Source organism: Sturnus vulgaris, chromosome 6 (genome assembly GCF_052056855.1).
Source record: "Sturnus vulgaris isolate bStuVul1 chromosome 6, bStuVul1.hap1, whole genome shotgun sequence".
NCBI lineage: Eukaryota > Metazoa > Chordata > Aves > Passeriformes > Sturnidae > Sturnus > Sturnus vulgaris.
This window is the reverse complement of record NC_142248.1, coordinates 26,838,083-26,850,669: the sequence shown is the minus strand read 5'-3', so window position 1 is coordinate 26,850,669 and position 12,587 is coordinate 26,838,083. Positions and strand designations below refer to the sequence as shown.

The window sequence follows — 12,587 nt, the reverse complement described above, 5'->3', positions numbered from 1 at the left end:
GGATAAGGACTAATACCTTAGACTGCTGCAAGGGAGTGCCACATTATGCATGAAATACTCTGAATTAATAACAAGTAGCTGAATGGATTGCCTGGAGGTGGTGGAGGATCTCCATCACCTGATATCTGAGGACTTTATCAGACTTTTGTCTGCAAAGGACAAGTAAACCTGAAGCAAGAGTATGGAAAATTGGGAAAAATGATTGAGTTTGCCTCTGAAAGTAATTTCTCACTATGAGTAGAAGCTTAGCATTAGATTTGTGTTTATGGACGATCAGGTCCTGACAACCCATGTCATATAACCCAGAACTGAATGAGGAAAGGGCTGAGCATTCTTTTGCTCTCAGTATTCATGCCTCCACCTAGGAAGATTTGAAGCCTATCAGCATACAGGCATGCAGCTCAGCCATGCTGTATTTATTTTATTGCTAAACTGAAGACATTAGGCAGCCCCTGTTACTTTTCCTGGCCATTCAGCTTTACCTCATCAAACAGGAAGCCTCTCCAGACATTGTGAGTGTTCAAATTTTGAAGGCTAACTACTTAGGAAAAAAAAATCAAACCAAACCAGAAACAACTTCATAAAACTTGTAGTTACGTGATAATTTAAATCAAGCGGCACCTGGTTTACCACAGAGAGCATTCATTTCTTTAAAAATGTCACAGCAAATAGCAGAGGTTAAATTACTCATTCCAGAAAAAAATCACCGTCAGACTCTATTTTGAACAATAAACTAATGGTATGGGCTAAGGCAATGCACATTTTGAGATGGAAGAAATTATACATAATTTGGGATGCAATTTAAAGTGAAACCTTCAAAGTCGTTGGGCAGGGTGTATCAGAGCAGGGATACTGGAACAGTATTTTATTCTGTTTGAAATCTCTAAGCACAAAGAATTAGAAGATCTGGGCACAAAGCTACGAAAACTGTCATCTGCCAGTCATTATCAAATGTAGCTCAGATGATTGAACAAGAGGATGAAACCACCGACTGACAACTGTCTAAATTATGTCAGTGGTTTTTACCCTGCTCGCTAAAGGGACATACTGGGAAAGAGTCCATACTAAGGAAAGTCCCTGCACACATTTGGCCAGCAGGAAAGAGTGGAGTGGTGACACTCAGGATCATCAAAGCTGGGGTGAAAGAGGGACTGGCTGTGGTATGCTGTGCTAATTTCTGGAGAACATCTGCACAGTAGGTAATGAGAACAATAAATTGCTCTTACATGTGTTTCTTATGCCCAGCTGCCAAGTTCTTCCAGAAAAAGGCAGATAACATAATCCTTGCTGTAGTCAAAATACAAAAAAATCTTGACACATGATTTTACCTATGAGTTGAGTATGAGTGATTTTACCTATGGTTGAAAAGCAGAATGGAGAAATACTCTATCTCCTGGGCCACAACCAGACTCAGAGAAGAAAAAGCGAGAAAATATTTCTGAGTGTCACACACACAAGTTGTCTCATGGTGTTGATTTTACAGCAGGAGAAAACCCAGTTAATGTAAATTAACTAAATGTTGTTACTTTTTAATGTTTGCTCCAAACTTTTCCCATTTTTTGCTTACTTCCTATGCTAATCTTCTTATTTACCCATCTCTCTCTTATAACACATGCATATTCATATGAAAATTCATCCCCAGTCAACTTCTCCCCCATCCTGCAAACAGCTCATAATATCAACAGCACTGAAAGAGGAATTTTTTGCTATGTTGTAAAATATGAATCCACTATTTTGACAGCAACAAATCATAAGTATCAATTTGCAGGAGCATTTAATGAGAATATGGGGAATAATCTGCCTCATTAATCTTCCATTCCAGTGGAAACCAGTTTTCCCTTCCCTTCCCTTCCCTTCCCTTCCCTTCCCTTCCCTTCCCTTCCCTTCCCTTCCCTTCCCTTCCCTTCCCTTCCCTTCCCTTCCCTTCCCTTCCCTTCCCTTCCCTTCCCTTCCCTTCCCTTCCCTTCCCTTCCCTTCCCTTCCCTTCCCTTCCCTTCCCTTCCCTTCCCTTCCCTTCCCTTCCCTTCCCTTCCCTTCCCTTCCCTTCCCTTCCCTTCCCTTCCCTTCCCTTCCCTTCCTCCCCCCGCTTTGGCTACAGCTTTTGATGTTCCCCATGCAGGCAGGCTTAATGTCTTTCATGAGATGCAGTCCCCTCAGTTGGGAGTCTTTCGTGACATGAAAAGATTTCTCTGTAATTTTCTTTTTTTATTATTATTTTGATGTAAGCTGTTAAAATATGGAGAAAACACTGTCTGATTATTTAAAGATAAAACCTAGACTGGGTCATGCATCTCTATTGCAAGGCTCAGTCTACTTTAAATTGATGAGTTGAGGGGAATATTGGAGGATTTTTATTCTCAGTAGTCGTGACAGGAGAATGAGGGAGGTGGGAGTGAAAACTAGATTCGTTCTGAGCAGCTTCCCCTTCAGTTCTGCCAGAGGTGTCTCTTAGCTGTTCGTCACTGCAGATCCAGTTCCTACAGGCTTGGTTTGCACTTGCTTGTGTTATTGCCACTGCTTTTCTCAGAAATGTTGAACCATGAAAGTTAGCTGGGAGAAAAATGATTTCTAATAAAGAGCCCTTGAACACTTGGTTGCTGCCATCACCTTCCGTGCTAGTGCACGTGCAGGAGACAAGCACAGCCGCTCTCTCCTCCAGTCCTCTCTCCCTAGGAACTGAGACATGAAACACAGTTTCATTTTGCTCTGAACCTTCGGGCGAAGGGAGAGTCTCTTGTGGAGTTGCAGAGTCTGTGCTGAGGGGCTGGCCAGTAAGCCTAGGACCTAAGATTAGGTAAAATGCATTTTTCTTTGACTTTTCACCAGTGCAGAATTTTACTGTCTCTAGGAACACAGCTGCATCCTAATAACCCTCTTCTGTCCCCTTCTGTCATGAGTGGCTCATCTGTGGAGGGAGACAGGGATGCTATTCATCAGAGCTGGGAGGGTGCACACGTAGGTGTGTAGAAGGAGAGGCTGTGCACAGAGCCTGTGTAGACACTACAAGAAGAGTGTGGGTGGGCAGAGGGGAGTGAGGGTGTGTAGCTGTCAGAGTGCAAACACGTCTGCAAAACTTCTACCAGCACAAGGCTACTGCTACTGCCCAGGCACCACCTGCCCGGATCAAAGACATTCCTGCTTATATTAAGGGAGGCTTTGAACCTGCGACAACTCCCCCCAACATTTCCCCTTGCCTCCAGTGCTGGTTGCAACAGGGGCAGTTTGAGGAGGCACGGGGACACACAGAAACCTCACCTTGCCTCCCTCACCCACACTGTGGGAAGGAATGGTGTTCTGCTTGCTAGAGCAGTAGAATGTCTCTTTCCATCCCTCTGCTCTCCCCGTGGAAGTTGTCAGGACCTCAGAGGCCCAAGAACACCTTTTTCTTCTCCTGGGCAGGGTTGCGCTCGCTGGGAGATGGAAGGAGCTGCAGCAGGTGCGGGTGGTGCTGAAGGGACAGCTACGGTGGAGACGGGTCGGGGCGGGGGCAGAAACACCGGGAGGGTCGGGAAGGGAGACGACCCGACAAGAACAGGACGGGGGAGGGAGATATAGCGAGAGAGGGAGAAGTCCGGGATTGAAAAGCACAGGGACGAGGACAAGGACGAGGACAGGGACTAGGACAGGGCCAGGGAAAGACATGGGGCATTGCACGGAGAGAGACAGACACGCGGCAGGGGCAGAGAGGAGGCAGGAAAAGAGCAGGAAGGGAGAGGACGAGGAAGAGGGAGAGGGAGAACAGGGCAGACTCCAGGCTGCGTTCTGGCTCGGCTGCCGTGGGGATGTCGGCATGGCCGGCTGTAGCAGCGGCCACCGGTGCCAGACACTCCGGTACCGGGCGGCACCCGCCGCGCTCAGGGACAAGGGGACTGCAAGGTGGCAGCGTGAGCCCGCAGCGCCGCGGGGCCGAGGCGGGACCGGGGCCGCCGGGGCTCTGCAGACACCGGCGCTGGAGAGTCCTTGAGGCTGCCGGCGTGGGTGTGCTCGGCGTGCCCGTGCACCCACACCGCCACCCAGCTCGCTGCCCGCCGCCTGTGGATCCCGGGGCTGTCCGTGCCCTGACGATGCAGGCTGAGCCCCGGGGTCCGGGATGACCGCCCGTCCGGCCGGGATGAATCGTGCCCGGCCAGAGCTGCGGCTGCAGCTGCGGGGCTGCCCCGACTCGCTAGCCGAGCGCCGCAGGTTGCATCCGGACAGCGCTTGACCAGCTGTTTTGTTTATTTTCTAATTTCGTGCAGAACAGGGCAGCGGTCGTAGAGGTAATCTGTAGATCCGTGGCTTTAAGGGATAAATTAGAGCATTGGATTTGATCCGTATTGCAGTGGATTAGAGCAACCTCTCCCCCCACCCCTTCTCCTCCTCCCACCCCTCCTTTCCAATTCACTCCCCCCTCCTCCAGCACCACCTTTTTTCCTCTCATGCAATACCAAAACTGACCCTGCCTGGCAGAGAGACTCTGCTAGGCGAACAGAGCAGTGCTCACATCGCCAGCACACCGCGGGAGCCGCCTCTCCCCTTCCAGCCGCTGCAGCCCCTCCGGGGCACCGCTGCTGCAAGTTCCCCGGAGGCTGGCGCCGGGGCCGGAGTGTCTCCCCCAGGCACCGGGAAGGGGTCGCTGCCCACGGGCTGTCCCTTTGCCTCGGCCCGGCAGGGGCCGTGGGAAGGCGGCGAGGGAGAGCGGCCCCGGAGGGCATTTCCCGAAGGCGGGGGGGCCGAGACCCGGCAGGAAATGGAAGGATGAAGTATGCAGCCGGAGCGGTGATGTTCCTTCTCTCCTTGCTTTCCCCCGCAGGAACGTAATCCGCAATGCTAGTTCTCAGGTTGCTCAATGTTGTCGCTCCAGCCTACTTCTTGTGCATCTCCCTAGTGACCTTCGTCCTCCAGATCTTTGTCTTCATCCCCAGCATGTTCAGAGACCCTTCCACCACCCCACTTTTCTCGCCTGCTCTGCTGCATGGGGCCCTCTTCCTCTTCCTCTCAGCTAATGCCCTGGGCAACTACGTCCTTGTGATCCAGAGCTCCCCCGAGGACTTGGGCAAGGACTTAAACTTGGGCGAAGGAGCTGAAGTGGCAGACTGGCTGGATGGAAACAGGTCCCTTGGCTCAGCCTTGCCCAGCACTCACTTCTGTAGACTGTGTGCCAGAGTCACCCAGAGGCATGACCACCACTGTTTCTTCACAGGGAACTGCATCGGGAGCAGGAACATGCGAAACTTCATCATGTTCTGCCTCTACACCTCCCTGGCTTGCCTTGACTCCGTGGTAGCAGGCATGGCTTACATTTCTGCTACACTTTCCATGTCCTTTGCGGACCCACTGGCCTTCCTTACTCTTCTGCCTCACTCCATCAGCCAATTCTTCTCAGGTAAGGACTTGCTCATTAATGTGGAGCATATTCCTCCTCCAGGGCTCCTGGGATGGGGGGACCTGATCTCCCTTGGATAGCCATCTGTGTGGAGGTGTGGTATGGAAATGGGCAAGAGGGGCAATTGGCCTTCTTTGGAGGCTACAGCCAGTCTTTTCAAAAGACTTTGTTTCACCTGAAATAGAAGCTGGTGAACAGAACAGTGCTACATTCCAGGTTACATCCATAGCTATATTTCCAATGCATTAGGCTCTGGAAAATGCCCCGTAACCAACTTGGTGGTGATAGAATAGAACTATCTGTTGTGCAGACATGTGTTATAATTAGACAGAGGAGATAGATTTCACTGCAGGTATGGGGGATCCTTTGCCTGTCCTACAGGTAGAGGTGGGGGGGTCCTGTAGGCTTTTGTACCCTACGAATCTGCAGCAGGTATACCCATATCCCAACAGGTATATCTTATCCAGGTCCACTCACTCCCTTCACTGTCACTCACCTCCTGCCTTCTGGCAGTGCAAACTTACTGAGATATTTTTATCTCCAGCACAGGAGAATTGGGGTTCAGGAGACAGAAACCGAGAGAGGAGTTAATATGACAGGATTAGCTCCCTGTCTTGTGACCCCAGTCTGGGACACAAGTCCACAGAGAACCAAGGGAAATTCTCTGTGCTGCTCTTTGCAAAAGCTCCACACCAAAAGCAAATACCTCCTTCTCCTTGCTACCACTCCTTACCCTTCTTTCTACTTCTTCCCCTTTCCCCTCTCTCCCTGCCTTTTTGTAAATCTCCACAACCCTTTTCTTTCCCTCTCCTGATTTTGCTCTCATAAGTCATCCTCTGCTCTCGCAGAGCAAGAAGCCTTGCCTCTTCACCTCTCAACACACCCTCAAACTCTCCAACCTCAACCCTTTCTCTGTCCAAACCCAAGAGACAGATGGATCCCGACCTCAGAGAAGGGATTATGCGGACAGCCTAGACTGTTACACTGCCCTGAGAGTGACTGCTGAAAATTGCCATCTCCCCCCATGCAGCTCCTGCCTCATACACTTACATCAGCTTTTACTAGACTAAAATAGGTATCCCACACATTTTAGCTTTGCAGGTTCAGCTGAGCTCAGTAAGAGGGGAGTCTGTTTTGGGTTGTACACTGTCACCAGAAGTGTTGATTAAAATCTGAGTGTGGAGACTCCACTGCTGGGAATACAGGAGCCAGAGAGGCCCTGGCTTGCTTTTCAGATTCCAGGCTGGGTTGCCATCTGAAAACAAACAAATGCTCTCTACTTGGCAAATTTGCAGATTTGTCATGGTAATCACTGAAAGACAATAAACATGAAATCCTGCCATGACATTTTTATGGAATCATTTTTCCAACTGGAAGAATTTTTGTAAATAATATTGCATGAGCTTTACTAGCATTAAAAACACTGGGAATGATTTTCCTCTATGCCTAAGCTCTGCTCAGCACAGCAGTCTGGGAGGGGGAGCAGGAATATGGGAGGAGATTATCAAGGAATTAGTTCTCTCTGACTGAGGACTCATCTGCACAGAGGTGGATCCTGGCATATATTTGCAGAGACACTGAAGTGCCCCAGCTCTGGTGCCAAGACAGCATGTAGGCAGTGTTTGAGTGGGACACAATGGGGCTGGGTGCAGAGCTAAGAACCAGAACACCCTTGAGAGGCAGCAGCTTCCAGCAGCTCCCACCAAACCTCTAGTTCTGCTGAGAAGAAAACTGCTGCCTCACACAGCAAGATACAGGCATGTGGTGTCTTGATTGCTTGGGAGGAAGGGCCTCCTGGCTTTCTACCAGCACATTTAACCTCCATTTCAGGAAAGAAAAATACAGTCTTGAATTGTTACCTGGAAGGGTTGCTCACCCAGTATTTTTCAGCTAATGTAACTATTACTTAAGGGTTGTTGTATGATCCAAACAGAGGACTGCGATAACAGGGAAAAAACCTTTATCTTTCTTCTTCTCCATCATGCTCACTGTACCACAGAAGTAGTAAAAGAAGATGAAAGGGTTAATCTGCTGGTTTTATGTCAACTAAGTGTTCCCTGCTTTCATGCTGGGAAAGTTTTCAGTTGGCTCATTCTGCCCAGACTGTACTCAGGCATGAATTTCAGAATCTGACCCAAAGTCGATAACTACAACCTATAATACAGCTTTTCTGGCATGGATAATATATGGCAATATAAGCTTGAGATCATACTGGGTCACTTAGAGCAAAGAAGAATCCAAGACTAAAAAAGACTGTGGGGATGAGGGGCAAATGGAGAGCAGTATTGTAAACACATTGTATTGGACCACACAAATTATAGAAAATGCTTTATGTAGGTAGCTTGAAGAAAAGGTTTAAAAAAAGTCACATATCTGGAAAGGATGACTGAGAGATGCTTAATATTTTCAAGGGGAAACAAGGGTAATTACTTCCTGAATGTTGAATTTCAGCAAGCCAGATAAATAAAGCTTATAGGTGCCTTGCAAAGGGTCTAAAGAAAATCTCTCTCTCCATATCTCATCTCAGTATCAGCTGTAGGAAAAAAAAAATGTCTGTCACACTCTGGTCCAGTAAAAGAGGGACAGAGAATCCAGTATTTGGATCTGGGCTTCCTACCTGGTAGATTAAATTATTCTGACAGAATTGGTATAAGGATTTGTTATTATCCTAAGGGACTTGTTCTTCTCTTGCTGTGTTGCATATGGAGCCTGCTGAGCTGAATGGGATCTAATAAGAAGGGAAAGATGACATTGCATTTAGGAAGAAAACGGAATGATTCCTGCACCTTTTTCAAGTGAAGACAATCTCTGAAAGCTTGAGGCTGTAGTCAGTGTCCTTACAAATTATCTTCAGAGGAGCCTGCCCCAATCTCTCACTTACAGCACTGCCAGGTGGAAAAGATGGGATTCACAGATTGCAAAACCAAGTGATACCATCTAATCCAGCCTTCTGCATAAGAGAAGCAAGAGATGCATATCCATGGCCCTTCTGTTGAACTTAAAACCTGAAGCACCCATGTGCCTCTTTTAGGCAGCACACCTCGATAGTCCATGCAATCCCTGCTCTATTACTGTTGGCTTTCTAGGGCCCATGGAGTTCTACAGGAACAGAAGCATGTGGGAGCTTTTTTATTTCTAAACCTTATAGGAACCAGTGAAAAGAGATCAGCTATTTATACCAGTATTGACACACATTTCATTTCTTTTGTGTAAATATGCCTGTGTGTAAATATGGGTGTTTAATAATACACCAATGTGCACAAAATATGTGCATAAACATCATATGGGCACACAGAGAATGTTATATTAATGAGTTTATATCTGCTTACACACTAAAAGGTCATTCAGTGACACCTGCTGTTATACTATTTTCCAGAAGGAGTTCTAAAATCATTGTAGAGGAAAGGGCTTACAGAATATTTTTATTCAAATACATTTATCACAAATATATACTAAAAAGCCCCTAGTTGATTTAGGAGCTTCAGATATTCAAAGTATTTTGAGTATTCTAGCAGCAGTTAATAAAAAGAATTTTAATTGTATTTTATAAGTTTCTGTTTCTTTTTTGCATTCACGTGAAAACTGCATTGCCCCAAAGGTAGGAAAGTCATTATTGATTTGTTTTTCTTTTTTAACATATGTATATATGTATATATGTATATATGTATGCACACATAGTCATACAGTAGAGATAGAGAAAAAGAGAAATCTGAAATATTTCTGCCTTGTGTTAATACAAACAGTAAGGCTTCTGGGAGGATCTATATGCTAGAAGGATCTACTTGTCTTTTCAAAATCCTAGAAATCTTAGATTCCCTGTGATGAGCAGGTAAATCCTTAAATTGATCATAGTTCAGAATAGTGCTGGAGTCTTACAGATATGCTTTACTTCTGGCTGAATTTGTCTCTATAATGTAGATCGTCACATTAACAGCAAAAGGAGAATGTACAAGAGACTATTATCATTTTAATATTTCTGCAGCAGGTCCATTGCATCAGACACTGTGAAGGAGATAATTTAATATAGTTAGAGCAGCCAGTCTGTCTTGTTCCTACCTCCCCACTTGCGACCAGAGAAAACAGGTGGCTTGTTGGTTCTTAGGGCTGTGTTATACTGCATGTGGGGTGTATCTAAGCTCTTTGTTATATTGTCCTCCCTCTCTCCTGGTTTTCAGGAGCTCTCCTTAGCTCTGAGATGTTTGTCATCCTCATGCTCTACCTCTGGCTTGGGATTGGACTGGCCTGCGCTGGCTTCTGCTGTCACCAGATGCTGCTGATCCTGCGTGGGCAGACACGGTACCAGGTGCGGAAAGGAATGGTGGTAAGAGCCCGGCCCTGGAGGGACAACCTGCAAGAAGTCTTTGGCAAGAAGTGGCTGCTAGGACTTTTCATCCCTGTGCGGAACGCGGAGGGTAGATACCGTAGGCAGAAAGAGAAATAAAATTCCCGTGCGTGTGTGCGCATCCCGTGCACACAACACCTTCCCTGTTCTCTCCCACTGTCTCCTGGATTACTACAGAGCTGGGCTACTCCATCTCTCGGGATTGCAGCTGCTGTGGGAGGAAAGGATGGGCTATGAAACAGAATACATTTAGCATATTAACATGGAAATCACAAACCGCGTAGATGAGATACTGCAGCTTCGTAGTCACATCACTGCACCTGCATATGTGGCAAAACAGTCTTTGAAGTAGCAGAAAACTTAGTCAGACTCTCCTGTGGCTTTCTGTCTGAATCCCCCAGTCCCCAGCCCCATTAGTCACTCTATACAGTCTTAACAAACTTCAGGAGGAGCCTGGGCTATTGTGGAAGACTGTAAAAAGGTTGTCTAGTCTTTTGGGAGGGTTTTGTGGAGTGCCTTTTTGGCTCTTATGTACTTGAGGTAACTTCACATGAGAGCATCACTCCAGAATTGTTTGGACAATGATCTCAGGTACACGGTGTGATCCTTGGGATTGTCCTGTGCAGGGCAAAGAGTTGGATTTCAATGATCCTTGTGGGTCCCTTCAATCTCAAGATATGATTCTTGATTCACAATACTGACAAGCCCTTAATGACAGAACTGCAATGCAATCAAGCTGTCCTAAGAACAGGCAATGAACATGGTTAATGCACCAGGTAAACCTTCTCTCCACAGGCTAGCAAATCAGGAGGAAAACAAAAAGAAATTGAGAATTTCTCATTTCTTTTCTTGATCTATTCCCTATACAATGATAGGTCAAGACTGTACCTCTGCTGCTTATTTTTGGTAATCCTTTGTCCAGGTGCAGAGTCCAGGCAAAGCTGCCCTTCTGACAGGGAGCAGCAAGCAGATAAATCATGGCCAGATGGAGGGACAAGGAGAGGAAACCACAAAGGTGAATGAAAATGCTGTTTTAGAGAAGCTGTGTGATAAGACAGGCTATGCATACCTGTGAAAGACAAGGAAGTGTGGCCACACAGCAAGCACTTGGGAGGGTGCCAAGAACATTGCTGCTGTGTCAGAGCCCTGATGCATCACCCTCTCACAGAGGACACCTGCACCATTAGTACTGCGAAGAGTTCAAAACGCCAGAAGACAGGGAGGTTTTCCAGCCCATCAGGGCACTTCATTTTGCACTAAAACAAGCAGAAAAATGCTTTTATCAGACATCCCTGCCACACTATAGTTACAGGCTCTCCAGGGCAATTCCCTCTTGCATTGCTGCAGAGGGGCAAAATCACCCATGTTATAACTTCATTAAGGATGTTAATAGAATTACTACAGGGATTCATCAGCTTCATGTGTCAGTTGTTTTTTAGGTGTAGCAGCAGCCCATTAGATCAGTGCTGAGATCCCATACTTATAGATGCATTAAGAAAGGATACCATAACATCTCTACCAGGATCATAGCACTGGATTCCCCAGCAGCTGCAACGAGAAGCCTCTGTTTAGGCTAACTGCATCAGCTTATGTGGGCTGGATAGGAATCCATTGCTTCTCTTTAATAGGCTGGGGAGTATACTGACAAGCCGTGAAAAATGTGATTTCTTCCTCAGAAAGGCTCTTGGTGTGTTCCTGATAGTGGAATGCACCTTGCTTTTATCCTTGTGTTTCTCACCAGCCAGAATGGAGTCACTCATTCCTACAGGCTTTGTAACCATCTTTGACTGCTCTACACTTGAATACACGCTTGAATCAATAACAAATGAAGTCTATTGTGATGAGCAAAGTAACCTTCAAAATATACTGGAAAAACCCTTAGCTGGATAACTAAAACATGGAGGATATACATCCTTCCACACTGTGTGTGTTCGCATGAACACACCATTGTTTCCATGTGTAATATGCTGTATTTTCTCTAATAGTGAACAATAAAAGGTATTCTGATTTTTTACATGAGCTGTATTGTGCTTTTTGACAGTTGGCTGTCATTAGCTGTCTCTGTACATTTGTTAGAGCATACACATGGATATGTCAAAGGAATAAATTAGGATTTGTTTATTGGCTTTGCCAATAATTCAGCATGTGATTTTTGAGAAGTCCTTTCATCCTCCCTATTTTAGTGTAATGACCAATCTAAAAATGCATCTAATAGTCAATTTGCAGACCCATTCTAATTTCTATTTATAAATTACACTACCAAACTCATAGCTTGTCAACTCAAAGCTATGGGAAAATTAAGCTATTACCATCACCCACAAACACCATCTTGACATAAATTTTTCCTTCCTGGCAAATGGTGTCAAGGTGAGCAGACAGTCACCTAGACACTGGAACAAGAGCCAGAGTCTCATGTCATACACTTTGCCTTGGAAGGATTATCCTTGTTCCACATACTAGCTGATCCAACTTCTCCATTTTTGTAGACTTAAAGACAACAGGCTTTCAACATACCAGCCAGAAGCACCTCCAACCAGCAGAAATTATAGTTTGACATCTTTGCCCTTTGCTTTTGGCTTTTGAGGGACACTGCAGTCTTGGGCAGCTCATGGCACTTGGCACCTGCTGCCACAGTGCCTCGGACTGTAAAGCTCCTTAGGGCTGTACACTGAGAAGGGCAAAACAACTCAGAGTTTCAGAGGGCCAATCTGCAAGGACAGAATCCATCCAGTTCAATATTAGTTGCCCAGGAAGCCTGCTACCTCTTCACATCAGGGCTGGATCATGTTCAGCCCCTGTGTCAGGCTTACAGCTGTCTGCCCTTACCACAAAATTTCAGTCCTTGCAGAAGCACAGACAGATCCCAGTTTGAGTCACTGC

At 46.3% G+C, this 12,587-nt stretch overlaps 1 protein-coding gene across 2 annotated transcripts; it reads left to right on the top strand.

The window, feature by feature from the left end:
- The first annotated feature begins 4,001 nt into the window (after positions 1-4,001).
- Positions 4,002-11,721, top strand: ZDHHC22 (zDHHC palmitoyltransferase 22). Of its 2 annotated transcripts, XM_088167405.1 has the most exons (3): positions 4,002-4,259; positions 4,793-5,365; positions 9,541-11,721. In XM_088167405.1, the coding sequence occupies exons 2-3, from the start codon at positions 4,807-4,809 to the stop codon at positions 9,804-9,806; spliced, it is 825 nt and encodes a 274-aa protein (XP_088023531.1). In that variant the 5' UTR covers positions 4,002-4,259; positions 4,793-4,806; the 3' UTR covers positions 9,807-11,721. The 2 variants fall into 2 exon arrangements, with proteins under 2 accessions (XP_088023531.1, XP_014725283.1); XM_014869797.2 differs by lacking the exon at positions 4,002-4,259 and having other exon boundaries at positions 4,367-5,365.
- Positions 11,722-12,587: the final 866 nt, after the last annotated feature.

What these genes read in the sequence shown, in the direction of transcription:
- ZDHHC22 (XM_088167405.1), top strand. Translation starts at nt 4,807, where the DNA reads ATGCTAGTTCTCAGGTTGCTCAATGTTGTCGCTCCAGCCTACTTCTTG. An exon ending in CATCAGCCAATTCTTCTCAG is followed by an intron (nt 5,366 to 9,540) that starts GTAAGGACTTGC and finishes CCTGGTTTTCAG; the next exon opens with GAGCTCTCCTTAGCTCTGAG.